The sequence below is a fragment of the Diorhabda carinulata genome, chromosome 12, assembly GCF_026250575.1.
Source record: "Diorhabda carinulata isolate Delta chromosome 12, icDioCari1.1, whole genome shotgun sequence".
In the NCBI taxonomy this organism is placed as follows: domain Eukaryota; kingdom Metazoa; phylum Arthropoda; class Insecta; order Coleoptera; family Chrysomelidae; genus Diorhabda; species Diorhabda carinulata.
This window is the reverse complement of record NC_079471.1, coordinates 4,019,950-4,043,438: the sequence shown is the minus strand read 5'-3', so window position 1 is coordinate 4,043,438 and position 23,489 is coordinate 4,019,950. Positions and strand designations below refer to the sequence as shown.

The window sequence follows — 23,489 nt, the reverse complement described above, 5'->3', positions numbered from 1 at the left end:
GAAACCCGAACAAATTATATTATACAATATGATGATCAATCCAATTCATCTTTGGTTGAAGTAGGAGAGTGGTTTTCTGGAGATGATCAGTATGAAATTACCGACGAAGAAATAGTCACACCGAAGGACCTGAGACTGTTGAGCCCCATAAAGTAGCACACAAAGAAGGGGTACAAATTTTTGAAGCAGCCATTAGATATGCTGAACAGCACTAAGAAGTCATAGATGGTGAGACTTGGCATCAAAGAAGCGGGATACATCAGGACCATAAATAAATATCATTAAATTAATTCTTAAGGTTATTTCAGTACTTTATATTCCATGATTGAGATTTACAATACTGTATGTAATTTCTAAATCTGTAGAGTTAGCGTATACGGTAATTTATACTTTCTTTTTTTTTTTAAATTGCTTCAGGAACAGTTCTTTTAATGTACAACTCTAAATTGTTCTTGTTATTTTTCCTTTCTATTGTACTGTACCTATTGGTGCATAATATCATGTTTACTCACTAAATGTACAATAAAAATATTACAGTATTAACAGTGCAATACATTAAATCTATTTTTTATTGAACCTTCCCTATTATCCGCCATTTTAGCTTATCCGCTCTTCCGCCGGTCCATTTATGGCGGATAATCCAGAACCTTATTCTTCGGACGAAAATTGGCCACCATCATGACTATTTGTATTTTATTCACAGGTGCTCTAAACAACTACTTTGATGTGCAGTTAAACCACTTCCTGATGTGTCTCTGCACGCACTGCGCACTCAATTATGACCTGACGGAAAAATTAAACAGGTCGAGTTTTTATAAACCGTTTGCAAATGCGTTGCCGACTGGTTGGCAATTAGTTGCCCCGTCTGTAGTTTCGAATACACAGGTTGTTACTCATTGCAATCTGGTTACTGATTTGCGTCAGAAATGAGTTTCTTTTGAGCTGATCCGTGTGTATTCGGCCTTACACATCAGGCGATAGGTGAAGGACAACAGGCGACATTCTGCAGGTTATTGGCACAATTAGAAAAAAACAAAAAAAAAATAGTGAAACAGAAAGATGCTTTGGATTGTTGTGTACTGAAACATATTGCATATGTTGATGCTTCTTAAAGGCATCTTTCTGCAATTTTTGTCTCAAGTCAAAATCATAAAAAAATTTTAGCCGGATTATTAGCATTTTACATAAATTGTTCATCAACTGTTGAAGTGTCTAAAAAAGCATAGGCGGTTACATCGACACATGAAAAGATACCGCAAAGGTTGCGAGTACCACCGGCGATGCCTCCAGAATCTTCTCCACAGACGAGGATGACAGTCTTACTTGATTATAACAACTACATCTAAAAATAATGTAAAATATTTACAGGTGACGTCGTCTATCGCTTACCGCCCGCCGCTTGGAATTATAACGGCGGCCTAAACGTAATTCTTATAAAAACATGTTTAAACCGTTTTACCAAATTTTTGTAGTCAATTTTTTTTTATAAATCATATAGGGTTCATTTTTCTCAAACTCCCTACACTCAAATTTCTCAAATATCTTCTGTGACTTTTCATTTGTGATGTACCCAAATCAGTATAATTGTTTTTGCTTCTAAATGTTCTTGATTTTAGGTCTGTTTTGATTTAAAATTAGTTTCTTTCAAAAAATTATAAAAGAATTAATCAAATCAAAAGAGACATAAAATCAATAACATATAGAAGCTTAAACATACCAAATGGTCTTTGTTTTTATAACTACTTTCTGTATTCATCGTTTGTGTTATAATAAAATGAAAACTGAATTTTTTAAATAATGTTTTCCTCCAACATATTGATCAAAGAAAAAATTTATCGATGATTCTTTGTTATTTGTCTTTGTCTTTAAGACCCTAAATTTATTCTCTTTTCAACTACTTTTGCAATTTCTTTTCAAAGGAACTTTGTACTCTAATTTTCTCAGACTACATCCAACCATTTTTTCTTTCTTTATTTAACCTCCTTCTCTTTCTTCAATGACACTTTTTGTATACTAATTTTCCGACATCCTTTCAATATACCCCAACTCATTCTTTGAACTTTTATGAAACTTCTTCAGTTCTTGGTTACTTTTTCTCTCATGTTTCATTTCCGTATCTAATGTTGATGTTGGTCGTAATATCTTATCAACTTTCTTAATCATCTCACTGCTTAGTTCCTGTAGCTATTGTTTTATTTATTTCTTCTTTTTCGTTTTTATTTATCAGTTGTGCTCCCAAATATAAACAAACTTTTTTCATCTTATATTTTCCAAAATCTTCCTCTTCAATTTCTAAATATTCGTTTCCACTCTTTACTCTTAGAACGTAATTTTTTGAAACCTTCTAATTTACAAATTTCCTTTTCATTCTTTGTCCTGGTTATCAAAGTTAAATCGTCCCATATTGTTGTGTGATACAATTTTTTCCAAAACAATTGAAAGCCACTGTCGATATTGGATATCCTACTGCGGAAAAACTAGTTTTCGAAAACCATAATTAACTTAAAAATAAACATTAAAGACACCGAGAAAAAGTTACGTAAATATTACCCTAAAAGTGCAAATCATTGATAAAATACTGAAAAATGAAAGTACCTGAGACGTCACTACAATGTTTTGGTGTTTCAAAGGTTTATTGATTATTTATTTAGATAAATGAAAAAAAATTCTTTACACGTTGACATTTTTTGAAAAATATTTCAAGTGAAATATTTTGATTTAAAGTTTTTTTTTTAGTTTTCCGAAAGTTTACTTTCTTGGACTTACGCCCATTTAAAAAAAACCGATTCAATTACAAAGTTGTTTTTGTATTAAAGTGACAAACATGCGGCGTCCTTTTGTGTAATGAAACGAATTTTATGATCAGTTTTGAGGATCTGATTGCTTGTTAGAGAACTAGCATTATATGTTGAAGACTAAAAGACTAGTTTTCGAAAACCATAATTAACGTAAAAATAAACATTAAAGACACCGAGAAAAAGTTGCGTAAATATTACCCTAAAAGTGCAAATCATTGATAAAATACTGAAAAATGAAAGTACCTGAGACGTCACTACAATGTTTTGGTGTTTCAAAGGTTTATTGATTATTTATTTAGATAAATGAAAAAAAATTCTTTACACGTTGACATTTTTTGAAAAATATTTCAAGTGAAATATTTTGATTTAAAGTTTTTTTTTTAGTTTTCCGAAAGTTTACTTTCTTGGACTTACGCCCATTTAAAAAAAACCGATTCAATTACAAAGTTGTTTTTGTATTAAAGTGACAAACATGCGGCGCCCTTTTGTGTAATGAAACGAATTTTATGATCAGTTTTGAGGATCTGATTGCTTGTTAGAGAACTAGCATTATATGTTGAAGACTAAAAGACTAGTTTTCGAAAACCATAATTAACGTAAAAATAAACATTAAAGACACCGAGAAAAAGTTACGTAAATATTACCCTAAAAGTGCACCGTCACATCTAATGCGTTGAAATCATTGATAAAATACTGAAAAATGAAAGTACCTGAGGCACCACTACAATATTTTGGTTTTTCAAAGGTTTATTGATTATTTAGAAAAAATCAAAAAAATAAATAAATGGCCAATATTATACTCATTTACTGACACATTTTGATATCTAATGTAGGGAGAAACACCTACCAATTCGTCGGCTATTGTTGCAGAAAAATTAACCTCACTGCGTTAAGATTTATTACCTAATCCCTTATATTCACTTGATCTAGTTCCTTGTTACTATTTATTGTGTCCAAATATCAAAGAATAGCTCGGCAGAAAGCTGTATATGACAAACTATTATTACTTTTTGGACTGGAATGTACTTGATTCAAAATTTTATTTTTCATAATTCCACCAGGAGATAAAGTGTTAACTAGTACGGTTTATAAGTGTGGAAAAACTTCATTTATATGATGATTATGTTTAAAATTTATTTGAAATGCGCATTTACAGAACTCCGTTTCGCAATTAGTACTCTTTGATGTGAAAAATTCTGGTTTTATGAGGTGGTAATGTTAGAAAAATACCAAATTATCTTACCGAAAAAAATTGTTGAGTGAATCTTATAAAATCGCAATAAAATCGAGCTTCAAAGTCTATAAATCACTTTTACTAACAACACACTTATTCACGTTTAAACTAACAAATAACAAGTCTTATTAAATGATTATGTTATGGGTGCACCAAGGTTGCTTATTGGACATTAGATTATTCACAAAATGAATGAAAATCAACGAAATTACGACGCGACCCGTTTCCGATAGGTTAATTGTCTTTTAACCAAAAAATTTATTCACGAATATAAAAAGTCAATGTTTATTTCAATTTTACTGTCGGTAGTCGGCGATACGAATCCACTTGTGTCGAGCTATCGAAGAATCTCTAAATTAAAAATTGCGGAGGAGGATTTATTAATCGGTTGGCTAATAAATAAATTGACTAAGATTATTGTTAGTACAGTGAAATTCAACTATACCCGTTTACGTCAATATGTAACTGATGTTATAAACTCAAAAAATACTGAAACGATTTTGATGCGGTTTTCACACAAGGACTCTTCCACAAGGAATAGGACGATCTTCTTTCATAAACCTCATATAATCCAATGTTTTAACGTCACAAATTACAGCAACCGTATAGCCATCGCACATTGACATAAACAAATTTTTTAGGTTATCTTTGTGCTTATAATATAATGTTCTAATTTATTTAGACAGCTTTAATCAACGTAATTTAGTTATATATCAACTATTCACTAACACTTACACACTAAACTATTTACTAACTAATCATCAAATTCATTTTAATACATCATTCATTTCTCTACATCTAGAAACTCGTTTTATATACACTAACATCACATTCTAGAATCTTCGATTTTGTGGAAATACCTAATTTGCCGTGAACAAATAAAAATTCTCAAGATTTAGAAAGTGTCTCCATAAAATTAGTTACAATATAATGTAAACAGGTTACAAATAGTCGCCACAATAACAATGAATAACCGGCGCATTAACCTTGATTTGGCTCCTATTAAAATATCAGAACAGGACCGGCTTCGCGATCTATATCGGTGGGCAAGTTCATAACAATAATTTTTTTTTCAAACTCATATTTTATTCATCGAGGTTAACGTAAAAGAAACCGCATTATTTATTTTTATGTTGTTTATTTTCATTTAACTATAAAGTGAGGTAATGCCGTGTAATTTGTGACGTCAGTTTGACAGATTTGTGTCTGTTTGGAAGAGTACTTGGTCTTTACCAATAGCTATAGTGATTCACGAGAAAGGTTTGAGTTTTTTCTTTTAAAAACAGGGTATAGAGACGTTCGTTGGTAATTGATTTCGCAAGTTTGCACGTCTCCGAAAGAAGTCCCCGAAAAAGTAGTTTTATAAAGCAAAACTAGATCTATAAAGTATGTAACTTAAAAATTGGAAAAACAAAGCCAATAATCGGGCGAAGCGAAGCTGTGTTATAAAGGAAGTCGATATCCTGTTTACCTTCGGTCTCTGAAGATGATAACTTTGTTATCGAAACGCGTGTAAACAGTAAATAAAGAAATATTTTTGTTCATTCTTAGAATATCTCCGGGTTTTCCCTTTAATCGTCAAAATCCACAAAAGTATAATTGAATATTTCGTTAGTTTCTTGATCGGTATTTTATTAAAATTTAACAGAGTTGTATATAATACGCCAAATATTCATTGGACGTGAATTTTACGTATAGACATTGCAAAATTTTCTTGTACACAAGAAAATCGGCTGCTACAGTTGCAGGGTTTTATACTGTGATATGAATCCTGACTTCATAATCTAATTTAACCGATTAATTTGATTGGAATTAACCGTTTGAAATTTGAAGACGACCTTGAATGATTTTGGTTGAAGTAACAATATTTTTATCATGAGAAAATATGGATCTAAGAATAGTATAATAAAACCAAAGTACTGGACATTAAAAAAATATATATTTCGGGCTATTGTGTAATAAAAACGGAAATAATAAAGATGAAATAAATTTGATTGCCAAACGTCTTGACAAGGTTATTGTTAGCTTGGAAAAAAATCCTTTGTCGTGTTATTTTTCTCACTAAAAGTGTTGATAATTCATAAAGAAATTATTGTTTATTATACGAGTGGAATTTTTTTTCTTTTAATGAAAGTTTTCACGGGTCCAAATTGAATTACTTTAAAATTCACACGTAAATTGAATTCGGTTGTTTTAAAGTTTTTTCGATTTTCTGGTTTTATAGTCTAAACATCAGAATACATCAATTTTTATTAAAAGAGCGATTTTACCATGAGTGGAGTGATTTATTTTGAAAGGGCGCAAATCCAAAAGAGTTTTTTTTAAATATGTAAGTCCACTTCCTCTATGGAGTCTGTTGTTTGATTTCAGGACTCATTACAAGAGTAAGAAAAGCTACTATTTATCAAATTGATCTAAACATTAAAACGATGTGGGGTTGTACTTGCAAAAACACCCTGATGTTTAGCCTATAGTAAGCAAATCATTTTATTTGCAATATTATAGAAACAATTTCAATTATTCGCAAATTGATGTATGTAGTAAGTGTGAGGAGCTTAATGTGAAAATGAAGAGTTCTACTTTAAATAATGTAGCTAAACTAGCGGCAGTGACAGAGCTTATGTTACGTAAATCAAGAAGTAAAAAGTTTTACTCGGCACTGCAGCACGAACAGTCACAAGAAGGTAAAGACTAAAAACATATTTTGTCTTTAGCATTTGATTATATAAAAACTGTATCTATAGTAAAAAGGTTTGCTCTTTTCTTAACGAATACCTAAAATCAGTACCAAGACAATACACTGAGCTAAGCCTGTTCAATAATAAACTGTTCAGGCCAAAACAAAAACCAACCGATATCAAGGTTTTGCTTATACCTGACAGATTCCAGCCGTTTCCAAAAGGTCAATCAGTCTTTCCCTGTTCGCTGCCTCAGTTTCCTCCAACTGATATAATTTTACAAAACTCATCACTGTTTAATAACCTAACCTAAACAAACTTAATCAATGAGCTTATAATTTCATACAAAGCTTTGGGGATGTGATATGTTTTCAAAAATACCTGTACTCTCTTCTGGATTTGTTCCTCGAGAATTTGGGTGTGGTAAGTGACGAAGTACTAAGACGCATTGGTCGCAAAAGAAAGTTGTTGACAATTATTAAGTTAAAAAAAACTTCTTGCATAGGACACATCTAACGCAACGACAAATACCTCCTGCTACAGAACATGATGCAGGGCAGAATAGAGGGAAAGAAAGGCATCGGCAGGAAGAAGAAATCCGTAACATAAGAGAATGGACAAATTTCAGCATCAGAGAATTGTTTAAAAACGTGGTCGCCAGCCTTCAATGAGAAGAAGAAGAAGTGACGAACAAAGAGAAAGATTTCATCAGGACATTTCTTTAATAGAAAACCGCTACCAAAGGAAAAACAGTCCAGGAATGCTAGCAGATTAATGTAGCAAACTTAGAAGGAATCTACCAGAAGCGCCAAATATTCACGACAATCATAGGTATTTATTGTAAAAACCCTGGAGTACTAAACCTCAATTTAGGTACCTCATTACTAAACCTTCGTCATTGCGACTAACAGTATCTAAAAATCAATTAAGAAAGTTGTAAAGGAAAAAAGAATATTAAATAATTATCCATTTAACATTTTTATTGACGGCATATTAAAAACATGCACATTTTGTGCCGAATATTACAAAAGTAAATATGTAAATAAAAAATTCAAATGAAAATGGCTTAGAGAACACGAAAATTATATAAAAGTCAATATTTCTTTCAATTCACATTTACTACCTTTCTTCGAAACAATTTTTACACAATACCACTTGATCTTCGCCGCATATTACTAAAGAACAACTCCTACAAGACGTTTTTGTCATTCTTCGGAGTTTGTAGTCGCATTTAGAGCATATGCGTCGTTTTTTCTGTTGTGTTTCTGCTGCAGGTGCTACCCGAGTAACTGAAGTTGTAGGTCCAATTGCTGCGTCAATCCTATCCTTGACACATTTTTGGATAGATAGATGATTGCTTTTCAGAGCACCACTCAGAATCAGTAAGCCAAATAGAGTATTTAGCTCTTCAAGTCGACGTAATTTGCTTATAGTTTTTCTGCTGAATTAATATCTCTATATTGGTGAAACGAAGAACTACTTCCATAGATGAAACGGTAAAAAATAGTTTTAGACACTCCAGGATGTCGTCACTGTATCCAGTTTGAGGGGTAGGACCTCCAGATCTCACCAAGCTAGACGTCTTCCATTTCTTTCCGTTTTTACCCTCTGATTCTTCAAGACCTGGTTGAAGCATATATTTACTTGAACCTCTCTTTTGTACTTCCGAGCAGCTCTTATCTTCATCAAGTGATGTTCTTGAAGACTTTCGCTTTCTCTTCTTTCCAGAATCGTGTTTTTTTTCCTCTCCGATTTCAATTTTCTCGATTAGTTCAGCGACTTCCTGTGTTTCAAACCGATCCGTTCGTCAAAATGACTAAAGCTTCGTCGAACAGACGATGTAAGTTTTATTTAGACTTACCTGGTTAATATCCTTAAGAGTTCAACGGTCCTTGCTCCTACTTGGTTCAAACGGCACTGAGCTGGGGAAACCACTGCTATAGCTTGAATTTCCCACAAAGGTTATACCATAAATTGTACGGCACAGGTAGTCGAACCGACGAAGATTTAGTATTCCATGATTAAGGAATATTTTTTTTAACCGTTAATGATTTTTGTACTTAGTATAAGAATGAAATTTATAATTACAGTAATCTAAATGAATAATAAATTGATTGTACCTGTCACAATTATTATTAAAACAATTTTATGTTGAATTGATAAGTGAAACACAAGAATGAACTACACAGTTTTAAAGTTTATAATGAATAACGAATAGTTATTTAGTACACTATAAAAAATACGTTCATTTTCGTTACGTAACAAATATAATTAAGAAATACTAGCCACTCTTCACTTCAGTGAAAATGGCACAAAAACAAATCTGGTTTTATCTGTACCAGTATTACCATTTATGAATCCAATTGAGAATACGTTTATCTTAGATTAGTAATATCGTGTAAAGCTTAAAATTATCTCATTAAGAGAATTAATCTCTTTCCTACTTACCTTATTAACATTGTAATTATTCGAAATGTTCCTTCTTAATATTTGTTTGAAGTGTTTAAAGATAAATTTGTTTTTGTACCTCCACATGTTCGTGCACTGATCGGTTGGTTGTTATTTATATAATGAACAAAGGAAATGTTGACAATTTTTTTTTGTGTCTCCGAAAGGAAAACTGACGCACGAATCAGAATTTTACGGTATACTTATTTTGAATCGCTAATTGTTTTTCAACATATGGTGGGATGAATTGGTTTTGATAATGTTTTTTATATGAAATATGATAATGATAATAATAATAATGAAATGTTTATTATAACATTAACGATCCACGACTATAGAGAATAGAACATAATGAATTTAAAATAAAAAAAAAAACTTAATACAGAGTGTCTCAAAACGATTCAACTATTTCAAGAATGAGTGAGAAGAAAACGAGGCGCGGGGGAGGATCACCGCGGGGGTCTTTTACTAGCGCGTTCCTTAAATTTTCAGTTGCCATTATGCCGTACACGGGAGAGCAACGCTCGTTTTGCCTACGAGCGCATTTCCGAGAACAATCGATCACTTATTCGAGTTCGACGGCGCAACATTGCGGAAGCTCCAAGCAATGCAACAATTTTGGCTCGGATCCAGACATTTATTACTATTGGAAACACTATTGACGAAGTTCATCGCGGCCGTTCAAGAACAGCAAGAAAACATGAGAACATTCAGTCAGTAGCAGATTCTGTAAGCCGACAGCCTCGACTCGGCGTCAGAAAGCGTGGGTCTCAACTGGGATTATTAAAAGCGACAATTCAACGCATCCTCCTCCTTCTTCTTCTTCCTTTTTCAAGTCCTGTTCAATCCTGTACGTTTGGAACTCTTCTTGGATCTTCCTAAGAAACTGAACTCCAGCTCTCGTACCACCTCTTTGGTGGTCTGCCTACAGGTCTGCATGTGTTGGATCTCTGAGTTTTAGTCCACTTTGTACATCTGTCTTCTGGCATTCTTTCTACGTGATCCCTCCAGAATCTTCCTTCTCCTCTTTTCATTATTCTCCAAAGGATGAAGTGACACCATTTATATTTGATTCAGCGGTTGTTTCCATGCTTGCCTATCCTGTGCAATCTTTTCGACATGATGCAGTCTCATATTTATTAAGTGTTTTGTTGGATCTACTCATCTAGCTGGAGATCTGCCTCTTGGGCGTTTGCGTTCTACTTTCCCTTCTATGATTAATCGTTCCATTATTCCTGATCTTCTACTTATATCTCCCAGGTACTGCAGATACATGCGGTTTATTCTGGTTAGCCCCCTTGGACGTGGACCAATTTCTTGTAATACGGATACGTTGGTTCGGTGTTCTTCAGCGATGAGGCACATTTTCAATTGTATCGTAAATCGCCGTGGGTCGCTATGTCGGCGAACTGCATTATTGGACCTTACTTTTATGAAGATAACAGAGGACATGCAGTGACTAACTTCTGCACGATATGTCGACATGATACGCAATTTTTTCGGGCCTCTACTGCAAAAATGTGAGCATTATAACCGGCTGACATGGTTCCAACAGGAAGGGCTCATATCGCATACAACTAACAACTCTTTAGTTGCCTTACACGAGTTGTTTCCAGAAAAGGTGATTTCACGAAGAGCTGATATATAAATGGCCACTTCGGAGCCCTGACTTGACCCCAGTTGATTTTTTCTTGTGGGGTTATCTTAAAAGCGTGGTCCACGAGAATAATCCACGAAATTTGATAGATTTAAGAAACAATATTGAAGAAAAGATTTATAAGTTAAACTGCAACTTTACTTCGATGCCAGAGGGCATTCGTTTTTGTAGTGGTTGACAATTTGGCAATTACTTAACGAAGGGCTTGCGGTTTATAACATAATAGTCACAAACTTTTTAGTATTTTCAAGGAATTTTGTTAATATAAAGATATTAAGGGCTAAGAATATTCCCAAGAAGGTGAGTTTTGTTTGTATTCCTTGTTTTTTTTTTCATTCAAAAGAGAAAGTTCTTGTTATCAATAAAAGTCCTTAAAAAGGTCCACTACGTGAGTTTCTAAATTGATCCGAGCCTTGAGGGTATGTTGTGCTAACCAAGAAAGACATAGAAGATTTTTTATGTCCAGAATGCAACTAAAGGTCTGCTAAGAATTATTGAACTTTTGCTAATTGCGTGGTAAACGTAATTTATGTTAATATACTGTTTTCTTTATTATTCTTTTCTATATTCCTATAAGACTCGCCAATTTTGGGAAAAAATATATGATTATTTTTAAGTTTACTTTTATCTTTTTTTAAAATAAGTGTTAGAACAACAAAAAAAGTTGTTTACTAACTTTATATGAAGATTTTCGATAATATAGATATTCAGTCGTAAGTGTGTGTGTTCTATGCTAGTGCAAGAAAGTCATACGAGAACTGGTGGCCAGATTCAGCTCTTTCAGGTGCCCTGTCACTTAGGCGACGAAGCTGACTCGCTCGTCAGATATGAATCAGCAAATCCAGTGAGCCCAGTAACCATTCTTGGGATAGCCAAAAGTGTTGTAGCCGTGCCTTTCAACGGTCTGCTTGCAAAGCAGGCTCGCCGGACATGGATAAACACTGGGCATAAGACACCTGCCTCTTGTACCAAATAACTTCTTCAATCAAATAGGCGCGAAATTCGACTAGTGACTGTATCCTTAACCAGATACCTCTTCCACACTATGGGTTACACTAATGATATGGAATGCCGTTAGTTCATGAAGGAGAATGAAACCGCAGACCACGTCATCTGCAAATTCCCAGCACGAACGCGGTTCAAACTGGGTAAGCATCACAACTTACATAATGACGTCAATAAATTTCAAGCTTCTCAAAGGATATCGACCTTTGGTAAAGTCAAATTGGGCCCGATGGGTGCTTAACACTTCTAAATATTACAAAGTTTATCAAAGCGATAAAGCAACAGTACCTTCCAAAACAAATATTTTTTACATTCTAATAAAATTATACTTGATATTGTTTTTTATATTGTTTTGTTGTTGTTCATTAAAGTTATTTATTTATGTCTTATTCATATGGAAGCGATGATTGTGTTTAGAGCTGCTTTGCACGTATGTTTTTCTCATGAATATTACATCAACACCATACATTTATAGAAAATATTTCAATACTACGCTAGACAGGAAAGTCGTGTCGTCGTGAGAACGAAGAAGTTGACGTGTTAATCGAATAAACAAAAAAGAATGATAAATTTTAATGAAATTAAATTCTTGATTATTGCGACAAAACAATAACGAGCATCATGGTGATACAAACTTAAACGTATTTTATAAATAATCGATTAGTCGGATGTACTAGGGATCGAAATAATGAGACTTTGTAATATCTGATGTTTTCACTTGAAAATTGGAAATCGCTCGATAGACACTTTGAAGCCAGTCATCTTCCGATTTGCAATAGAATGCGACACCATCAGATCATTTTGCGACGCCGCCGTTGCAGCGGTTACTACATTAGTTGAAATCCATTAAATCTTCAGTTTTATGTGAAATTTTGACAGATGACATTCGAAACGTGGCGGAAACTTATAATATTTTATCAGATGACGTTAGAAACTTTATTTTTGACGTGAATCTATTGAGAAAACTTGTCTCTAAGTGATTGTTTATATTTGACAGTTTCGGTTCGATATATGTGACAAATAGTTTAGATTGGATGCATTCAATTCCATATTCGTACGAAATGTGACACTATACACATTTTTAAAATCTATAGTTGTGGAACGGCAACGTTGTAATAGAAGAAAACCGGAGGAACGTTGATACTATCATAGAAAAAATACCACAGATCTTTCGAGATCATACAAAGCGAGTTATATAGCTAATATTTTGACAAATGACATTAGAAACATGGCGGAAACTAATATTTTGACAGATAATATTAGAAACATGTCGGAAACTAATAATATTTTGACCGATGACATTAGAAATATGGCAGAAACTAATGATATTTTGACAGATGACAATAGAAACATGACAGAAACTAATATTTTGATAGATGACATTAGAAACATGGCGGAAGCTGATAATATTATGACCAAACATGGCGGAAACAAATATTTTGACAGATGACATTAGAAACATGGCGAAAACTAATATTTTGATAGATGACATTAGAAACATGTCGGAAATTAATAATATTTTGATAGATGACATTAGAAACATGGCGGAAACTGATAATATTATGACCAAACATGGCGGAAACTAATATTTTGATAGATGACATTAGAAACATGGCGGAAACTGATAATATTATGACCAAACATGGCGGAAACTAATATTTTGACAGGTGACATTAGAAACATGGCGGAAACTATCATTCTTTCGTCAAACTACCCACAAATTGTTTGATAAAATTAATTCGTTTGTTTTTTCTATTGTCAAAATATAAATATCTTAGAAGATAATTAACACCAAAAAGAGTATAATTTCTATATTAAAACAATAATTTGTATTGAAGTTTGTTTTAGTAGTATTTTCGTCATTTTTTGAGGTAATCTCTGTAAATATTTTTAATAAATTTTTTGTCAAAACAATAAACATATTTTTTTTAATACTATAACTATAAACAAATGTAAAAATCTTTACAATACTATATTAAATCTACTAGTAGAAAAACTGTAAATAAACTTTATTTCAATAATATGAGATATCGGCTTCAATAAGTACACCACATTACCAAAAAATAAAGCAGTCATTTGAAAATAAAGAATACTGTTCTGCTGTCTATCTGGACATAGCAGAGGCCTTTGACGAGGTCTATAAGATCAGAAAAAACCTCCCACATTACTATTTCCTAGACCAAACTTCAACCTTTCATCCGATTAACTCAGGTCTGTCACAGGGACACGTACTGGGACCAAAGGTATTTACTGTATACAGCTGATCTTTCTACTAATACCCATATAACTGCTGATGGAAATGCTGTCCTATCTGCTCACCAAGACCCAGCTGCAACATCTCTGGCACTGCAAATTAACCTTGGTTCCATCTGGCGTATTGAAGTAAATGATTATTTTCTCACAGAAAAAGGGTAGTTATCCAACTGTCACATTCAACGGTTATTTTTTACAAAATCAAGAATACATGATATACTCAAGTATACATCTGGATCGCAGAGTTATCCGGAGAACACATATATTCACAAGAGGTAAAAATTAAGATTGAGATTCAGGAAACTATATTGATTGATAGGGCGCTAATCACATTTGTCAACAATAAATTGTTGGTCTACAACTCTACTAGTACATCGAAATTCTAGAGAGGTTCTTCGTAGTATTGCAAACGCCTCTTGGTATGTACCTAATGAAGTAATTGCTCAAGATACTCAAATAAAAAGTATAAACCAAGAAAATATCCAATGTATCTGTCCACAACTGTTCAATACATCAAGCAACCAACCTTACAATTATACAGCTCTGCGTTTTAAGGTTGGATAACTCTAATCTGATTTATTCTGTGAAATATGAGCGACAAGTGACAATTGACAATTGACATTCGAACCGGTTTTTGTCAATACTGATTAAACATTGTTAATTATAATTAAACAAATAAAAAATTTAATGATTCTTCGGATATTTACAATATCAAGGCCCTAATAATCATAATTTGATGGTTCTTCGAACATTTATAAATTTCAAGGCACTAGTAGTATCCCAAAAATACGATCTACGACTTGACAACCATCCTAACTCAATAATTCATGTAAAATTGGACTATTTCTAACATGTCTTGTTGATTGTAGCAAACGATTTACTTGATGCCACTACTTTAGATATTTCCAATAAAGTGGGATATTAAAAAAAATTATAAGATATCGGGCTTACCTTCTCTTCATCCAATTCGCCGTACAAATGTGGTACCCATCCTTGAATAAATTTATACAATTCGTCTACTCTGTTTTTCGGTACGCTGAACCAGTACTCCGGCCGCATTTTCTTCTTTCCGTACGACATTAGAGGCGTCGATCTAGGTATGACTTTATTCATAGGTTTTCCCATTCTTAATCGCAAGTATAACGGAGGATCGTCGCACGATCTCGCCGGCCTTGGGATTAATTCTGAAATTAAAAAAAAGCCATTTAATAAAACCAAAATAAAAAAATTGTATTTTAAAAGCCCAAACACGGAAAACAGAATTTTATGGTGACTGAAGAAATGGAGAAGAAAATTCATTTGTGACGTGATAATTGCAGTCGATTAATATAATCAATGGAAATTACATTTTAAATGTTTAAAATAAGAGAAAACTATGTCAGATTGTCTTATTTTTATGTTCAATGTATATTTTCTTTTTTGTTTTTTCAATTTGAGTGATCAATAACTAAACCTCGAATTTGTGGAAGAAGTGGACATTCGATAAAAAGCTATAAACGTTCTATCTGTCTGAGACAGTTCTTATGCTACTACGAACAGTCTAAAGTTCAAATTTTGACTTAGCTATGGATGGATCCAATATTCTCTCCGTAACCTGTCTTGTCTGTGGCATTGATAACAATCAATGACGTCTTTTCGCTGCTGTACCAACCGATTTAAAACTGATTACGAGCCGTATCCGTGTGCACTCCAAAGTTTTATTTTGATTGCAGAACTGTTGCATTATCAACTGGTTTGCACCTTTGTTTAAAAATGGTAGCATCGTAGCCGATCGGCCTTACAAGTTTCCTATGTTGCATAAATATGGAGAAAAAAGTGTTAAACGTAATTTTTGTATACGGAAAAACACAGGACAAACCTAGCTCTGGACGTCCATCAACTGCCCGAATCGATGAAAATGTTGGAAGAATTCGAGAGCTTGTACACACAGACCGTCGACAGACAATTGATCAACTGTCTGAAATCTCGGAGCTCGGTTCAGCAAACAGGTGACTGGTTCTTCCATCATGACAACGCACCTGCATACTTAGCCATCACTGTTAGCCAGTTTTTGGTTAAAAATAACATGGTTCCGCTGCTTCACGCACCTTACTCGCCTGACCTGATTCCGTGCGACTTTTTCTTGTTTCCACGCATGAAAGGGGGCATAAAAGGACGGCGATTTGAAAACATTGAAGACATCAAGAAAAGAACGAGACAGGAGCTTGCAACCACCTCTAAAGATGAGTTCAAACAATGTTTCGAACAGTGGAAGCACCGCTGAGACAAATGTATTACTTGTAATGGAGAGTATCTTGAAGGGGATAAAGTTTCTTTGTAAATATATAGCATTTAAAAAATAATTAAGTTTTATTTTTGGATAATCCCCTCGTATACTGTACCTACCTCACGAAAATTTCGTGTTTTTGTACTTAACAAGTATTTAATAAAAGTACGTGAGATAGATAATCGAATGGACTATAATTTAAGAGACTAAACGACTGGAAAAATAATTACAACGTGGCAACGAATTAAATTATTGTAATAAAGATATTCTATATAGGACAATTTCTACAAAACCTCATTATCCATTTCTTCAAGTAACCATAAACATTGTTTTTTATAAAAAAAAATTAACGATAACGAGCAAATATAAAAATTCAAAATGCCACACAAACGTTCCACTAAACATAAGTGCTGTGTAAATTATGAAGCATTCATGGTGTAATGTAAATGTATTAAAATAGTGTAGTGTATCGGGGGGTGATTGCGCAGTGCAGATCATGCAAAACCTACCAAAATAATCTAACCCATCGTATGGGGATCGAACTGCAGCAATTAAACAGAGAAATATAATGAACTATTTCAATTCTACTTAGCATTTTGATAATGATTCAGGCGTAAATCAGTAAGATTCGCTTTCCTATAGTTAAAATTAAAATAGCAACCGGAAAATAGAAAACTATCTGCAATCGACTGTAGATGGCGCAATAAACATATGAGCTGTGGCTATTAAATTGATAATATGTATATTTATTTATGATCACTTTAATATATACCCCTCCTCTATCGCTATAACCTTCCATGCGGATCTTCCATTGTTCGAAACAGTGCAGGACATCTTTTCCTGTTAGTTCCTACAGGACGCGCGCCGATTCTTCTTTCACAGCTTCAACTGACTCAAATCCTGTTCCTTTTAATACAGATTTGACCTTAGAAAAGAAGTAGAAGTCGCACGGTGTAAGATTCGGCGAATAATTTGGTTCGTCTAGCACCTCTTGACTGCCGCATTTCCTTGATGGTACTTTTTTTCAAAATTCCGATCGGTTTTTTCTTATTCTTTCACTGACTTCAGTAAAAACTTGAAGATAACATCTTGGTCAACAGTTTCACCTTTAGGAACCCAATGAAGGTATGAATATCGAAAAAAACAATCATTGCTTTGAATTTTGATTTGCCCATTTTGGCTTTTTTGGATCTTGGCGAAGTTGGACGCTACCAGTGCGCATCGATTTGCGCTTTCTTTCAAGAACATTGGTAAAAATCAAGATTCGTCACCCATTGTCACCTTTTCTAATAAGTTTGAGTCATTTTGAGTCGCATTCAAATTGTCAATACAAATATTTTTGCGAGTTTCTTATTGTTCAAATATGAGGATTTTTTTTTTGAGTATCAGTTTCGCCTGTTAAATTTTTGCATATAAAATTTGTCGCAAACATTCTTTGTCAATTCCTATAGATTCAGCAATCGCACAAATACTTAGCCGACGGTCGGATCGAACAAAATTTCCGACTTTTTCGATGCTTTCATCTTTCACATCTTCTCGGTTATTTTGACGGACGCGACAATCATTTCCATACACTTATTTTGATAAATTATAAGTTTCAGTTACAATTTTTCCAATTTTCATGTGAAATTTCACAGCAAGCCGTCGTTCTACTTTGACGTCGATCATTTTTACGGCAAAACAAACAGTCTCAATACAAACGAAGGCAGCGGCTATACTGGTTTGTCTACAGACACGGTAGGCACCGTATTCGAAAAAATAAGCTTCAGGCTAAACATCTGACAGTTGTTAATCTTTGGCACATTTTTCTTTTTCTGTAGCAGCTCTAGTTTCGTTACCCAATAGCCACAACTCGTATAATTAATATTCTTTTAGTAAGTACCAATCTTCAAAATTTTTGTAGTGATAATTATCTTATTGATCAATTTGCAGTGATCATTTTATTCAAGTACGAAAATTGTAAAAATATTTACTTCATGGTAACTATTGAGTAGGTACATGTAAATACTTATTTACGCCTTTATGTGTAAATAGTGAGTTAAATTTGTAATTTCTGATGATTAATGTCATTAGAAGTAATTTAATTCATTACAATATACATATATACACAAAACGTTCTTGATTTAAAAAAATCTTATTTGTTGTATTGTTTATTTAATCGATACCTACAATGAATGTCAAAATAAAGTTCATCTTTTTCTTACTGCGTCTGCGTTAACGCAGATATTCGTAGGGCAGGGCAATCGGTACAAGGTTACTAGAAGGTTTGTGATGCGCAGTAGACAAGTGACGTCAACGGTTATTCACAGCTGTGAGAACGGCAAAAGTCTCAATAAATTCTTTAGTTAGAAATATATTCGTTTGTATAGCCAGATCAGCAAGAGATAACACACATCCTCACAACTCGAACATAATGACGTAGCTGGTGTTCTAGCAGTTGATCGTTTGTTTACAAAACCATGCGCATGTCACAAACCTTCTAGTAACCTTGAATCGGTAACCTGGTTCTTGGGAATTTAGTCGCTATAAAGCTTGGGAGCGGACCATATGTTGCGCGTGCTTGAGTTTTATTTTCGTCTCCTCAACATAGACAGTTGGATTCTTCATTAAATTGTAGGTTTCTCCTATACATAGTAAATGGAGGACTCAATACAGATAGAGGCAAGAGGTCTTGCCAATACCTTTTGACAAAGGGAGTGCCAAATTTTTATTTTTATCACCTCTCAGCATAGACGATTCTTCATTAAATTGTAGGTCCATTAATAGTCTACAGTCATCATCTTCGTATCTCAGAAACACTGAGTCTTGATGTGTAAGCTCTCCCTGCTTTTCGCTCATATCTCCTGAATGTTCCGAAAACCTTTTATAAGTGACTATGGAGTTTTATGCTCGTGTTGCAACCCGTATTTTTTAATTGTAGCAAGTATTATTTTCAGATCTTTTATTTTCATTCATCATCATTCTGCATCACAACGACCAAAGCTGTTAGTTCTAACTTAGTCATAGAATTTCTTAAACATCTTTCGTAAGTTGTCTAATTTGGGGGCCGGCTTTAATCTTTTGGGGACATTTTTGGTAAATGTAAGGAAAGCAGTTCCAAATCTTTATCTATCGAACTATTTAATGGTGTCCATTTTTATATGTAATGGTGGAAGGATAATTTTGTCACGAGATACTAATGGATTCAGGACTATATTTTTCTTCCCAATTCCCATATATTCCCTTAAGGATCAGTTTCTTCTTATCCAACCCTCTTGTTTAGCATTTAGGGTATTGTCTAGTCATAAATCACACTGGAAACTAATCTTATACCCATGAATGCCAAAATATACAGCAGTAGAAAAAGAGGACTGATCAAGTTCATATTCCTAGCAATGAATGTGAGAAGATGGGAACGTTGGTGAGGAACAGACCAGTTCAGAGGCAAATGTAGTGCCAATTGGTAAGGTAACGTTATCTTATGCTCCAAACTGTTTTAAATCAAAACTGGTCAATAGAAATGAATTTTTTGGTAGCCGGTGAGTTAAAAGTATGTTATATTATATTTGTTTCTGAGGAATTATTGCAGTTTTCATAAAAATTTTCTGTAAATATAATCTAGCTGTGAATTATTTCAGTTCAATAGTGATCTTAGTATATAGTTTCGGTAATAAATTAAATTACTGTTTGAAAATATAAAACGCACCACAATATTTATTGTTCTAAATATAATTAAATAAGAACCACAACAATTTGACGAAAAAATTCATTGTAACCTTCAAAATTTAATTACCAACAAGATTTTCTAATATATATATATATTTATAAAAAACATAAAAATAAATTTAGATTCTATTATATTTTATTCCATTTCCCATAAAGCTTGAGATGAGTCAGTTTGAAAGAGATTTTTGAAACTTTTAAAGTAGAAATTTGAGTTTACAACTTCTAGAGCTAATCTCTAATAGGAAAATGGAAATACAATCAACAAACAGGGCAAATAAATGGAAAACATGATATTTTTCAATAAATAAAACGATCCTAAGTCATAAACAAGCACAGAAAATGAAACGGAACAGAATCAGAAGGGAGCAAAATCTTCTTCTCCAGAACCCTTTCGAACGTCAAAGTATTGGAATTTTTTCCACTCTTTCCGATCCTTCCAATGCTACTTGTTGTAGCAAATTTTTCCTGGGTCTTCCTCTCCTTCTTCTCTTATATATCTTTGTGCTTCTTTCACTTATTTTCTTCGTGTTGTTCCTCTCTTTATGTGCTTAAACATCTTTAAACTATTTTGTTTTCTATTGGTTCCTGTTTGAGCTTTTCTATAATTATCTCTTAATCATTTGAATAAAAAAGAAGAAAATTGGTATGAGTATACACCAGGCAAACCAAAAAGAAAAACAAAGATGAATTCTAAGAAGTTGATGCATAGAGAAAAGGAGGAATAAAAATGAGAATTACCAGGAATGTATAGAAAAAATTGGAGAAAGAGGAAAAGAATTATTTAAATAAAATTGCGTGGAATGAAGAAATGGAGAGATTATGAAGATTTTTCTGGTGTAAAGTTAGTACAACAATGGAAAAGTATTATCGAATTAACTGACAACCGACAGACAATAATAACAAATCACCCCATTACATGGAAATGTTATAAATTTTTGTAATATTGTGGATATTTTAAAAAATTATTCATCTTATTGAAAATAATTAAATAATAATAAGAAACTGAACATTTCTCAATCAAGATTCTATTAAAACAAATTATCCATTTAAATCCAAATAATAATAAAGAAAATAAAGTTGAATAGAAAAATATTAATTCATTGTTATACAAGAAATTTTATCGGTATTTTCACCTCGATTGAAGAATGTTGGAATAAAGAATTGTGAAAGCAGAATTGCAAAAAAAAATACTTACTGTCAAACGACACAAACAATTCTGGCATATCTTCTACCGACACCATAGATCTGTAATCCAGTTTCGGAACAGGTGTTTTTGATTTGGAATTAGTCTCAGTAGGTTGCCTCATAAATGTCCCGACAGAGGAACGCCTGTAATAGATTGATAGTTACATGAATGATTTAAAAAATTGTCGAAACGTTGTGAAACTGAATTCAACTTTAAGCAATTTAAAAACCAAACTTCAGGAGGTCGAATATATACTTTTCTATAGCTTTCTCATACTAAATTCCCTGGCAAAATTGACATATAATTACAAGTCTCAAAAAATAACTTAGGGTTTGTTAACTGGCCATACAATTGAAATTAAATCTCTATAAGGAAAATTTGAATAATTAATCGTACACGAAGAGAAAATTTTCTGTTGTGGTTCTAATATGTAATGATCATCAAACATTTTTGACACTTCGTGGTTCGTTAATACAGTTTTATTTTTTTTTTAATCATATTGATGACCTTTCAGTCTATTTTCTAAATACTGAGATGTCTGTCCTATGTAGACATCCCATGCAGTTAGTGATATGACACCATACACATAATTTGGTGGTATGCAGCTTCTCAAAAAACTTTTTGTTTGCTCTTGTGTATACTGGGACACATCGATAAATACCCAATAGGTATATGAGAACATTTCATTCGTAATGGTTGTCTTCCCAATTCATTTAGAGTCTTGTCCTTCAATTTTTTCCAAAGATTAATGGAAGTACTCTGGTTCTTAAGTCTTCTTCTTATCTTGACAAAGCCACATAATCTTACCAGTAAGTAGACTCGATATGTCTTTATCTTAAAACACTTAGAAGCCTACAGCCCTGAACTTGTTTTCTTTGACTTTTCTTTTTCTGTCTTTTGAAACCTTTTTGGCAATCGGTGATTGTGCCACATCTTTTTTAAGCAATGAAACAACTGTAGTAAATAAAACAATATTTGTATTTTAGCATATTTACTTGTTTATTCTTCATTTGCTGCAACAAAATTATACTAGGAAAAGAAATTCTTAATTATTTCGTTTAAAGTTTTTCCAAACTCAATTCATATATTAATATTCATGGGGATAGTAATTAAAAAGACAAGGCTACCAATGTCTCGATAGAAACAAAAAAAAAAACATGAAACCTTGTGGGCTAACCTAACCTATATTTTTTGGCTATTAAGGTCTCAGTGAGATGTTAAGTGTAAGCCAAGGATTCAAATATAAATTCCTTAAAGTTACTGTCAATTTCTACTAACAAATTCTAGCAAAAATATTTCACAGAGTTTCGAAATGAAAAAATAAACTGTAAGAGCTAATGCGGCTGTTGTTCTTGGACACTAAATGCTAAAAGATAACTAAAAAAGCAAAAAATAGTGTTCATTCGTTGTGTATTTTGTGTGTGTGTGTGTTTTATGGAAAGGATAAATGCAACAATGTTTAAAAGTATTTGAAGAAAATAAAAATTTTATACAAATTAGAACCTAGTGCAGTTTTTCTTATTTCGGGTAATTAAAATTTTTTCTTCAAAATACATTTTAAACAAATACATTAAATAACACTAAATGTGTAAGGGAAGAATCCACGTAGACACACACACGTACCCAACAGCACCGACCGAAGCGCCAACTTGCGCCCCCATAGCTCCCACAGTTGCCCCCATAGCTCCGACAGAGGCGCCTACTTGGGCACCCATCGCTCCAACTGAGGCACCAACTTGTGCGCCCATAGCTCCAACCGATGCACCTACTTGAGCTCCCATAGCTCCAACTGAACTTATAATATTGGTAGGGAAAAAGCTGCTAGTAGTAGAATCACCTGTTGATGGGGGACCGCCGCTGCCCCCTGAAAAGGGCCCGGCCGAACCTCCAGAGCCGCTGTCTTCCGAGGGAGTCTTGTGAAATAAACCGGCGCCAAAGTCCCCAAAGTGAATAGGCGAGCTGGGTTAGCATTTGCAGGCAAAATTTTCAATACAATTGTTAGTAACAGCAATGTAATGATAAATAATATTATCTGACGTTGTGGTTTTTTCTAAAACAACCATTTTTTGATTTTACGGAATGATATGCTTATAAATAATAAATTTTGAGAAATAACAGCGAATTTGGAACGTAGAAAATTTATAAAAAGCATAATGGTTCAAGGTGTGATGCTTGAATGATGTATATTGACAGGATCTGTTCTAAAACCAGTAGGACTCATTTTTTTTATTCCATGGAAATAGTGCAAATGATTAGAAT

General features: G+C 33.3%; 1 protein-coding gene across 33 annotated transcripts in view; it reads right to left on the bottom strand.

The window, feature by feature from the left end:
- Positions 1 to 23,489, bottom strand: part of LOC130900174 (TLD domain-containing protein 2) — a 200,327-nt gene that overhangs the window by 39,666 nt on the left and 137,172 nt on the right. For 16 of the 33 annotated variants that reach the window (XM_057810608.1, XM_057810607.1, XM_057810611.1 and 13 more), the window contains 2 exons: positions 21,240 to 21,373; positions 15,025 to 15,257 (listed from right to left, as the gene is read on the bottom strand). In XM_057810608.1, coding sequence (XP_057666591.1) covers positions 15,025 to 15,257; positions 21,240 to 21,373 — 367 coding nt within the window. Of the gene's footprint in view, positions 1 to 4,041; positions 4,347 to 9,158; positions 9,361 to 15,024; positions 15,258 to 21,239; positions 21,374 to 22,853; positions 23,190 to 23,489 lie in introns of those variants that run through there. The other 17 variants (XM_057810596.1, XM_057810599.1, XM_057810591.1 and 14 more) reach the window with 4 other exon arrangements.